This window comes from Carlito syrichta, unplaced genomic scaffold (genome assembly GCF_000164805.1).
Source record: "Carlito syrichta isolate Samal-C Ts95f unplaced genomic scaffold, Tarsius_syrichta-2.0.1 Scaffold314050, whole genome shotgun sequence".
In the NCBI taxonomy this organism is placed as follows: domain Eukaryota; kingdom Metazoa; phylum Chordata; class Mammalia; order Primates; family Tarsiidae; genus Carlito; species Carlito syrichta.
In genome coordinates this window covers 374,267-385,948 of record NW_007258146.1, presented here as the reverse complement: position 1 = coordinate 385,948, position 11,682 = coordinate 374,267, and the positions used below count along the sequence as shown (strand labels likewise).

The window sequence follows — 11,682 nt, the reverse complement described above, 5'->3', positions numbered from 1 at the left end:
TCCAGTCTGGGCGACAGAGTGAGACTCCAACTCAAAAAAAAAAAAAAGAAAAAAGAAAACAAACTTTTGTTGCCTGAGTAGCATTGACTCAGGGAAAGACTGATCAAGATGAATTCAGTGAGGTAGGAAGATCATGAAAATGTGTTATAGGTCTGGATTAAAGTAACTTGGATTTTAACCAGCATGGGAATCTTAGAAAGTTTTTAAACAGAAAGTGATGTGATCTGATTTCATGGTTTAAAAAATGACTTTGGTGATTTCCAAGGAAATATATAACAGGGAGGAAAGTGTGGAAACAGGAAAAAAAAGAAAATAGAACCACTCAGAGTGCTATTAAGGTAGTCTAGGCAGCCAGGTGTGGTAGCTCACACCTATAATCCCAGCACTTTGGGAGGCTGAGATGAGAGGGCTGCCTAAGCTCATGGGTTCAAGACTAGCCCTGGCAACTTGGTGAGCCCTCATCTCTATAATAAATCAAAAAATTAGCCGGGCATGGTGGCGCATGCCTGTAGTTCCAGCTACTTTGAAGGCTGAGGTGGAGGGATCGTCTGAACCCAGCAGATCGAGGCTGTGGTGGCCATGAGTGTGCCACTGCACTCCAGCCTGGGCAACAGAATGAGACTCCGACTCAAAAAAAAAAGGTAGTTTAGTCATGCCAGGCGTGGTAGTTCACACCTGTAATATTAGCACTTTGGGAGGCAGAGGCAAGAGGATTGCCTGAGCTCAGGAGTTTGAGACCAGCCTGGGCAATATGGCAAGACCTTGTCTCTACAGTAAATCAAAATATCAGCCATGCGTAGTGGCACATGTCTGTGGTTGCGGTTCCCTGGAAGGTTAAGGCAGAAGGATCACCTGAGCCTAGCAGGTTGAGGCTACAGTAGCTGTGAGCTTGCCACTGCACTGCAGCCTGGACGAGACTAAAAAAAAAAAAAAGGTAGTCTGGGCAAGAGATGGCAGATGTTTGTTCTAGGAGGAAGGTGGCAATGGAGATGGAAAGTATGCAGCTTAAGGGTATATTTCAGAGGCAGAGCTGACAAGACTTACTGATGAAGGGCAAAAGGAAAGATAGGTCCCAAATTTATGGTCTGAGCCGCCTAATAGTTTGTGAGGCCAACTGAAGAAGACGGAGGAAGGAACAGATTTAGGAGGAAATCAAAAGTTCCAGGTTGAGTGTTAGATGTCATTAAGACAGCCAAGTGGACATTCCAGGAAGGCAGATAGAAATGCAAATGTGGATCCCAGGGGAGAGGGACTGGAGAACAAAATTTGAATTACAAATACATACATGCCTTTTAATGCAATGAGGCACCAAATGATATTACCTAAGTAGGCAGTATAGTTAAAGAAAAAAACAGAAGAGAAGAGGACTCAAGACTGAGATACGGAAAACTTTAACAGGAGTTAGGCACAAGATGAGTCAGAGAAAAAACTGGAAAGAAACAGCAGCAGTGAGAAAGGAGAAAGAAAGTAAAGTATGGCTACTTAGAAGCCAAAAGTCAGTTTTATGAAAAGGAAGGAGTGGTCAACTGTGTCAAGTACCACTGAAGTGAAGAGAGACTAGGGAACAGAGAAGCAACCAATGCATTCGGAAAAATGGAGACTATTGGTGACCTTGACAATAGCTGTTTTGGCAACATGGAGGGAGTAGAAGCCTGAGTGGAATGAGTTTGGAAGAGAATGAGAAGTGAGAATGAGAAGATGGTAAATACAGGCCACTTTTAATACAGGTTCTACTTATCACAAGGGCCAAAGAACCAGGCTGACTCTGACCATGCTTCCCAGTAGCCTCCCTCTCAAATCTCCAGATCGTGAGTTCCTCAGTTCTTGTGGAGTAGAGGCATTCGTTTTTTTCTTTTTCTTTTCTTTTTTGTTTTGAGTCAGATACTCATTCTGTTGCCCAGGCTGGAGTGCAGTGGCACACTCATGGCCACCCCAGCATCAACCAGCTGGGCTCCAGCCTTCTGCCTTAGCCTTCCAAGTAGCCAGAACTACAGGCGCACACTACCATGCCCGGCTAATTTTTTTTAATTATTATTATTGTAGAGATGAGGTCTTGCCAAGTTGCCCAGGCGGGTCTCGAACCCGCGGGCTCAGGCAATCAACTCACCTTGGCCTCCCAAAGTGCGGGATTACAGGCTGAGCCACCGAGCCCGGCCCGTTTTTTTTCATTCAATGACGTATTTATCAAGCATCGCTACTATGTGCAAGGCATAGTGCTAGGCACTACACGAGTAACAAAAGGAAATCCTGTTCACAGGAGGCTTTTAGAACAAGGAGGTATGAGACACACACCAGGATGTGCACCAAGGCTCTGATGAAGTATTGGAGGTGTCCAAAGGCGTTTCCTTTCCCTTGTAAAAGGGGGTTTGGAAGGCTTTGTGGAGGAAGTGGCTCTTGAATCTTTGAATATAGGTAGAATTTGAAGATATGTAATTGAGGACGCAGAAAGAAGTCATTCCTGGCAAATGAAATAGTATAGGCGGCGCAGACGCGGGAAAGCATGGGCTGGAGAAAACCCAGAGTTCCAGTTTGGCTGGAGCAAAGGCTACTTGAAGCATGAAAGAATAAGGTCAGACTGGGGTTATCACAGGGGCTGTAGCCATAGGTAGAGGCCTGGGACGGTAATATTGTCCAGGGACGTAGTCTGTGCCCCCAGGAACCAACACTCCCCCTAGGGCCCGCGCCCCTTCGCTCCTGCCCGCCAAGAGCTTCCCGGGTTTATGCCCCTTCCCCGAGGAGTTCTTCCCCGCCTCGTCCCGGAGGCAGGGGTCACCGCCATGCCCCAACTCTCGCCCTCTCCGTAAGCTCGTAGGTACCACCTCCGCCGCCCGGGACTCACCACCCTGAGTCTGAACCGCCTAACGCGGCCTCAACGTCGCCGAGCAGCCGCCATCTTTCCCGTTTCCTGGTCGCTGAGATGCAGCCCCGGCCGCGCGGCAAGATGGGAAGGCGAGTTCTTGGTCCTGAGCCGCGCAGGCCGACAGTAGAGCCTAGGAACTACGAATCCCAGAATGCAAGGCGCGAGCTCCGGCCCCAGGCCGCGGGGGCTGCTGGGCAATGTGGTTCGCCAAAGGTTTGCGTCTGCGGGAGGAAGTTTTTCGTGGGCCGGCTTCCCGCATAAGGTTCTCCCGCCGGACCGTCTTCCTGGAATCTGCGGGTCTTCCTAGAACCTTCAGTCAATGACTGTCGTGACAGTTCATGACTGTCCTGACCCGTGGCTTACAGTGGAGGAATTTAAAGGCTTCCTTAGATATATAGCACGTAATTATAACTAAAAACTGCAATAACAGCAAGAAATAAATACCATTGATGGGAAAGCGTTTTTACAAAAATTCTGTGAGATGGATTGTTTGCCCCATCTTACAGCTAGATGAATTTAAGATTAGGTTACAGGAGTGGCCTAGTATTTCACAGTGAGGGTGATTCAATTCTCCACGGTGCGGAACCGTCCCAGGCTTAGGATTTTCGCAACCTTGGCGCCGCAGCAGGGTGAATGCCATAAACAACCCCTAGTTATTGTGACAGCTCCCAATGAACCCACACAATGGGTTCTGGAATCCTTTGGAAGGGTGATAGCTCCTGCACTCTGGCACCTGTTTTCTCAATAGTCCAGATAAGACCCTGACTTCCTCAGTTTCTCGCCCTTTGTAATCTAGTCAGTTGTTAGACTACCTTGATATTTCAGCTTTTTTTTTTTTTTTTTTTTTTTTTTGAGTCAGAGTCTCACTCTATCGCCCAGACAGGCGATCCTTCAGCCTCAGCCTTCCAAGTAGCTGGAATTACAGGCATGAGCCACCATGCCCGGTTAATTTTTTGATTATAGAGTTGAGGTCTCACCTAATTGCCCAGGCTGGTCTCGAACCTGTGGGCTCAGGCAATCCTCTCACCTCGGCCTCCCAAAGTGCTAGGATTACAGGTGTGAGCCACCGCTCCCAGCTTACATTTTAGCTTCTTTCTTCCTCCTAATTCACCCTACTTCAGCCTCTTATTGAGCTTACTTATGCCCCACATCGTAGGTCCACTTTGTTTCTCTTTGGTCTTATTGGGTTCATAATTCTTCCCTTCAAAAACAAACAAAACACTGCAACTGATAGAATGGTCTAAAGTATCTAGTGCCTCCCTTCCCATTTTCCCATCATTAGCTTTGTTGTCTCCATTCCATATGGCTATAGGTCTGGCTTTTCTCTCTGAATATGCTTTCTATTTTTTTCAAGTTCGAGTCTCACCCTGTCACCCAGGTTGGAGGGCAGTGGCACCCTCACGGCCACCCCAGCGTTGACTTGCTGGGCTCTGGTGACCCTTTCGCCTTAGCCTTCCAAGTAGCTGGAACTACAGGCATGCGCTACCACGTCCAGCTAATTTTTGATTTATGGTAGAGAAGAGGTCTCAGCAGTTGCCCGGGTGGGTCTCAAACCCATGGACTCAGGCGATAATCCACTCGCCTCGGCCTCCCAAAGTGCTGGGATTACAGGCTGAGCCACCAAGCCCAGCCTGAATATGCTTTCAGTTCTCGAACAGAGCCTCAGGATAGACCCAGAATAATCTTAAAGACTTGAGCATCACGCACAATGACCCAACGTCACCATAGGAAACATACTCTTCTGCTCTTAGAGCCCTAAAGCCTTTCACCTCCCCCCTCCTACCCTGGGAAGAACCGCAGGGAAGGAAGGCTAAGACCAGTCAGATGTAATTCACTAAGAGAACACTAGAGGGTCCTCCACTCACAGAATGGAACCCCAGCTAACAATTGGACCAACAATGTTAATTAATTTTTTATTTTAATTAATTAGTTAAATTTTTGTTTGTAGAGACGAGGATTACAGGTGTGAGCCACTACACCTGGCCCAGGCCAGAATATTTAAGAGCTACAGCTACTTTTTATCAAAAACCTAAAATCCCAACTGGGCTAGACACAACTTACTTATTTTACTTATTTCTCATAACAGTATAAGGAAGATAGATGGCTGGACACGGTGGCTCAGCCTGTAATCCCAGCACTTTGGGAGGCCGAGGCAAGAGGATTGCCTGAGCTCAGGGGTTCGAGACCAGCCTGGACAACATGGTGAGACTTCATCTCTACAATAAATCAAAAATTAGCCGGGCGTGGTGGCGCACACCTGTAGTTCCAGCTACTTGGAAGGCTGAGGCTGAAGGCTCGCCTAAGCCCAGCAGGTGGAGGCTGCAGTGGCCATGAGCATGCCACTGCATTCTAGCCTGGGTGACAGAATGAGACTCCGACTCAAAAAAAAAGAAAGAAAGAAAATCTTCTAAATTCCCAACTGGGCTGGACACAACTTATATTACTTATTTCACTTAGTTCTCATTACACTATAAGGAAGATAGTAGCCAGGTGCAGTAGATCACTCCTGTAATCCCAGCATTTTGGGAGGCGGAGGCAAGAGGACTACCTGAACACAGGGGTTCCAGACCAGCCTGGGTAACTTGAGAAGACCTGTCTATAGAATAAATCAAAAACTTAGCTAAGTGTGGTGGCGCATTTTTTTTTTTTTTTGAGTTGGAGTCTCACTCAGTCACCCAGACTGGAGTGCAGTGACCGCTTCCAGCCACCGCAGCCTCGACCTACTGGGCTCCAGTGATCCTTCCACCTCAGCCTTCCAAGTAGCTGGAACTACAGGCGTACGCTACCACGCCCGGCTGATTTTTTGATTTGTTGTAGAGATGAGGTCTTGTCAAGTTGCCCAGGTGGGTATCGAACCCACGGGCTCAGGCAATCCTCTCGCCTCGGCCTCCCAAAGTGCTGGGATTACAGGCTGAGCCACTGAGCCCGGCCTTTAAAAAAATTTTTTTGGTAGATGCGGCGGTCTCATTTTGTTGCTCAGGTTGGTCTTGAACTCCTGGCCTCAAGTGATCCTCTTGCCTCAACCTCTCAAAGTTCTGGGATTAACAGGTGTGAGCCACCTCTCCCAGCCAAGTTGAGTAAATTGAGACCCGCAAAGGTAACAAAGCTTGTCCAAGTTCAGAGTGACAGGGTTCCCTTAGTACCTGTGCGTATCTCTATCACGACATACTGTAAGACATTGAACTTAAAGGGTACTTCTTATTTGTCTAACCCTGCTAGTTCTCTCACAAACGTACATCTTTTTTTTTTTCATTCCTTTTTTGAATTGGAGTCTCACTCTCTTTCGCCCTGGCTGGAGAACAGTGGCACACTCACAGCCACCCCAGTGTTGACCTGCTGGGCTCTGGTGATCCTTCTGCCTCAGCCTTCCAAGTAGCTGGAACTTCAGGCATGTGCTACCACACCTGGCTAATTTTTTTATTTATTGTAGAGATGAGGTCTCGCCTAGTTGCCCGGCTGATCTCCAATCTGCGGGCTCAGGCAATCCACTTGCCACAGCCTCCCAAAGTGCTGGGATTACAGGCTGAGCTACTGAGCCCAACATTACAAGCACACATCTTTGGAGATAAAGACAAAGGCCCTGTGGCCTATTAAAGACCATGGTTGAAGACTCCTAGTAGAACACACTGAGCAGTAAGGGGCCTGTAGGATTCTAGTTAACAGGTGAGATTGGTTTGAATCTTGCTTCTTTCTTCCTCCTAGTTGCCCCTGCTTCAGTCTTCCACTGAGCTGTATGATTTTGTGCAAGTTATACAGCATCTCTGGCTTTTCTCTTTCCTCATTTATAAAATAGAGATAATAATACACTTGCCTTACAGGACAGGATAGCAGAGAAGGCAAGACTGCACATTGTGAAGCCAGATTGCCTGTATTTGTATGCAGGTTCTACCACTTTCTAGCTGTGTGACCTTGGGCACATTAACTTATCTCTCTGAACCTGTTTTCTTATCTGTAAAATGAAGTGGTTAGTACTTCATAGTTATCACAGGAATAAATAGCATCAAGAACTCATAAGTGCCTCTGACATGTTAAATGAGTAACCATTTAACAAATAGTAACCATTTAACAAATGTTAGCTATTATCCTTTATGAGCCACTATGCCCAACCCATTTATGAAATTAAATGTGATCACTGGGGCCTGGCACAGCTCACGCCTGTTAATCCCAGTTTTTTGAAAGGCCAAAGCAGGAGGATTGCTTGAGCCCAGGAGTTCGAAACCAGCCTGGGCAACATAGGGAGACCTCTTCTCTATAAAAAAATCTAAAAAATTATCTGAGCATGGTGGCATATGCCTATAGTCCCAGTTAATCAAGAGACTGAGGCAGAAGGATTGCTTAGCCTAGGAAGTTGAGGCTGCATTGAGCCATGATCATGCACTCCAGCCTGGGCAACAGAGTGAAATCCCAACTCTAAATAAGTAAGTGTGATCATGTAGGTAAAGGCCTCAGCACAGTGCTAAACACGTAGTAAGTACTCAATCCATGGTAACTATTTCTAACACTACACTGTAAAGCTTGGAAACAAGAGCTAAGGAGCGGGGTGAATCACTGGGGAGAGGGAGAAGTTAAGGTCCCTAACCTGCCATCCACAGGCACTGGAATTGGAAGTTCATGGAGGCAGAAGATGTCACTTCTCCTTGAACTCAGAGACCAGAACCCTGGGAGCCTCCCTGCTGATGACTTAGTCTGTTGACCTTCTGCAGAGGGAAGGGAAATCTGAGCAGCTTGGGTCTTCTTCTAATGATTCCACCCACTCTGCCTCTCTAGGGCAGTGGTTCTCACCATTAATGACTTTGCCCCAGGGATCATTTAACCATATCTGGAGACATTTTTGGTGGGTGACGACTAGGGGGTGCTACTGTCATCTGGCACCAGCCAGACATCAGGGATGCCGCTAAATGTCCTTTGCTGCACAGGACAGTCCCTCAGGATAAAGTACTTTCCAGTCCAAAATGTCAGCAGTCCCAAGGCTGAGAAACCCTGCTTGGCACCAAGGAGCTCTTTCTTGGCTTAGTAGGACTTGGGTGGGATTGGGGCAGGGGGATGGGGGAGAAGGAGAGGGAAGAGTTCCTCACTGGTATGACAGGGAACATGGAGGCAGCCACTCTGCAACCCATAGAAAGGGCCCCAGGAAAGCTTTTCCCTCACGACCCGCTACCAAAGAAAAGAGAAACAAAACGGAGCCAACATCTTTATATGTGTTATATTTTTCATTAATAAATAGGTTTTCTTCTTTAAACACAGAACATATAACAGATTGAAACACTCCCCCCTCCCCCCGATTCCAAAGACAAGAGTCTATAAAACAAATGCCAGCTGTACTGCCCTAAGGGCAGAAAAAGCCTGGTGACCCCCACCCAGCCCTGCCCCTGCAGCACCACCACCCCCGCACTCTGCAAGAGAAGGGGGTCTGGGGCTTCTCCCTTGGACCCTACGGACTTAGGTGAGAAGCTTATGAATGTATGATGTCACCTCTCCACGAGGCATGGGCTATGCAAAGATGGGGTTTCCTTCTCATTGGCTCTGACCAGCTCCCGCCCTTCTGATTTCCATCAAGAAGCACCTGGGCTCAGCTCCCAAAGGAGCGGCTTCTGGGCTTCCCCACTCTCCTTCCTTAGAGAGGAAGGGAAGGGTTCAGGGACCCCTCCCACCCCCTAACCTGCATGGAAACACAGCGTGGAAGAGGCATGATGCTGAAGGTGAGGCAGCTGTGGGCCCCCAAGCCCATGAGGCCAGCATGCCCCCAGCACCCCCCCACCTTTCTTTCCTCCGAAGTGAGGGGCACCAGGGCAGATGCCCCCTCCACCACCTCGAGCCTGGCTTGGGGTATGATGGTTCTCTCCCAGTGTCAGGTCCTCATGCCGGGCCTGGCTCCTTCCTCATCCCATTCCTGTCTCCTTCCAAGCCCTCACCGTGGCCATCTGAAAAACTCATGTCCAGTGTCCTAAATGGTCTCATCCTCCCTCTCCCCGTGCCTCTGCACCCCAAGGGAGGAAGTGGAGGGTTGTCTCCCCCCTCCAATTCCCACTTCACATAATAGAGCAGCTTTTGGCCTTTTCCTTCTTGAAAGTAGAAGAGATGAGTTCGGAGCGACTGGGGAGGTGGAGCAGTCGCTTGGAGAGACTTCGGACGGGGCTCTTCGGGGGCACTGGGTTAGGCTTGTTTAGACACACCATGGACGCCGTCCGAAAAATGCTGTGGATACTCTTTTCTGAGGTGAAGGCAGAGCCTTCCAGGTAGATTTCTGCACCCAGCTGCTTGGCGATGGCACAACCCTGCAGGAGGGGGTAAAGGCGTTAATGCAGTGGTCCAAAATGGCTCTGCAACACTATATGTTACTCCCCAGGTTCACTCCAGAGGGGACACAACTGCCAGTCTCCCACCATCACCCTCTGCTGGGCTCAGGCGATCCTTCCACCTCAGCCTTTCAAGTAGCGGAACTACTAGCATGCACCACCATGCCCAGCTAATTTTGGGGGGGTGCAGAGTCTTACTCTGTCGCCCAAGCTGGAGTGCAGTGGCACATCTCCCGGCCACCACAGCCTCAACCTGCTGAGCTCTGGTGATCCTTCTGCCTCAGCCTTCCAAGTAGCTGGAACTACAGGCATGCGCTACCACGCCCAGCTAAGGTTTTTTTTGGGGGGAGGTGGTTTTTTTTATTGTAGAGATGAGGTCTTGCCAAGTTGCCCGGGCTGGTCTAGAACCCGCGGGCTCAGGCATTCTACTCGCCTTGGCCTCCCAAAGTGCTGGAATTATAGGCTGAGCCACCAAGCCGGGCCTGCATTCGTATTTTTAAGAGCTCCTCAGGTGATTCTAAACTGAAACATTGGCTTAAAAGAAATGATCCTTACACGCCCATGTGCATAAGAAATTATTCAGGGGTCTTGTAAAAAAATATATAGATTCCCAGCCAGGTGGGATGGCTCATGCCTGTAATCCTAGGAAGGCTGAGGCAGAAGGATAGTTTGAGGCCAAAAATTGGAGACCAGCCTGGACACCACAGAGAGATCTTGTCCCTACCAAAAAAAAGGTAGATTTTCTTCTTTCTCCTAGAGTGAATTTCTAGGTATGGACCCAGAAATTTGAAATTCTAACAAACACCTCTAATGATTCTTAATGCAGATGGTCCAGAAAATACAATTTTAGAAACACCAACACACACAGGAATGGCCCATTTGCTAACCTGCAGCATATATCTGGGCAAATGGGTACCCACTACCCAGTTTGCTAACTATAATACCAGTTCTCTCTTACCATAGTGGGAGAGTTTAAGCCCTCTGCCTATAGCCTTCCCCATCCCACCCTGACACACACACATACCTGCTCATAGGATATGGGTGCCTGCTTCTGGTGGGACAGCTCCATCAGCGTGCTCAGGTCTGTTCGCAGGTCTGTCTTGCAACCAATGAGCAAAACACGGGTGCTGGGACAATAATCTAGGATTTCTGTCCTCCACTGAGGGGCCAAGCAGGAAGAAGGGAAGAAGGAAGGACAGTCAGTGGCAGACAGGTACCCGGAGAAGCGCAGTTGGCAACTTTTCTTTTCTTTTCGAGTCAGAGTCTCACTCTGCTGGAGGGCACTGGCACACTCACAGCTACTGTAGCCTCGGCCTGCTGGGCTCAGGTGATCTTTCTGCTTCAGCCTTCTAAGTAACTGGACTACAGGCATGCGCCACCACACCTGACTAATTTTTCTTGATTTATTATAGAGACCAGGTCTCACCAAGTTGCCCAGGCTGGTCTCGAACCCTGGGGCTCAGGCAATCTTCTCACCTTAGACTACCAAAGTGCTGGGATTACAGGCTTGAGCCATGCACTTGGTGTCTTTTTTTTTAGAGATGAGGTCTTGAACTGGCTGGTCTTCAATAGCCTGGTTGTCCAAGCTAGTCTTGAACTCCTGCCTCAAGCGATCCTTCTACCTCAGCTTCCTTCTTTGCTGGGATTACAGGTGTGAGAGCCACTGCGCCAGGTCCCTAGTTGGCAACATCACATACATCATCCACTTATCACCAGCACAGTCTTCCCGTCTGAGTCACAGCATCTCCACTGCACTACTTATATCACCTTCCTGACCATGAGGCCTTTGGAGCCACCCGACTGCTGATCCAGGGCCCTGTTCCCCTAGCTAACAGCCCAGTCATGAGAAAGCACAGGGGCAACTCTCCTCCTATTCCCTGCCAAGCATAGAAGAAATGGATCTGCCCTCTCAACCCAGTCCAAGGGCCTCACAAATTCAGAATTCCAGGGAGAAATCAACCAGTCTCGGCCCAAGGGAAGGACATAATCCCAGCATTTTCTGAGAAATTCTGCTAGTTCCACAGGTTTCCTAGAGCTCCTAAGTACAGATGCATCCACCCAGATCCCAGCGTTTCCTAACAGCAAGTCATCTCAGACCCACCTGGCTTGTCCAGTCTCAGTGGGCCTAGGATCAAATTCTGTGGAGCCGGAGGTGGTGGCTCATGCCTGTAATCCTAGCACTTTGGGAAGTGGAGGTGAGAGGATTGCCTGAGCCTAGAGGTTCAAGACAATCAAGTCTGGGCAACTTGGCGAGACCTCGTGGTATGCGCATGTAATCCCAGCTACTCGGGAGGCTGAGGAAGGATCACTTGAGCCCAAGAAGTCGAGGCTGCAGTGGCATCAATGTGCCACTGCACTCCAGCCTGGGCAACAGAGTGAGAGTCCAACTCAAAGGAAAAAAAAGTCTGTAGAAGCTGCCTCCAAAAGGTCCTATCCTTGACCCTCAAACCATACCACCAAAAGGTTCTCTGAGCCGGGCTCGGTGGCTCAGCCTGTAATCCCACGCTTTGGGAGGCTGAGGTGAGT

At 48.9% G+C, this 11,682-nt stretch overlaps 2 protein-coding genes across 2 annotated transcripts in view; both read right to left on the bottom strand.

Moving 5' to 3' along the window:
- The window catches only part of DDX23 (DEAD-box helicase 23), a 22,087-nt gene extending 19,155 nt beyond the window's left edge, over positions 1–2,932 (bottom strand). Inside the window, exon 1 of the mRNA XM_008070893.1 lies at positions 2,840–2,932. The gene's annotated coding sequence lies outside the window, so the exon portion shown is untranslated. The remainder of the gene's footprint in view (positions 1–2,839) is intronic.
- Positions 2,933–8,044: 5,112 nt separating this feature from the next.
- Positions 8,045–11,682, bottom strand: part of RND1 (Rho family GTPase 1) — an 8,796-nt gene continuing 5,158 nt past the window's right edge. The window contains exons 4-5 of the mRNA XM_008070892.1: positions 10,181–10,315; positions 8,045–9,135 (exon numbers count right to left, since the gene is read on the bottom strand). Coding sequence (XP_008069083.1) covers positions 8,890–9,135; positions 10,181–10,315 — 381 coding nt within the window. The 3' untranslated portion in view covers positions 8,045–8,889. The remainder of the gene's footprint in view (positions 9,136–10,180; positions 10,316–11,682) is intronic.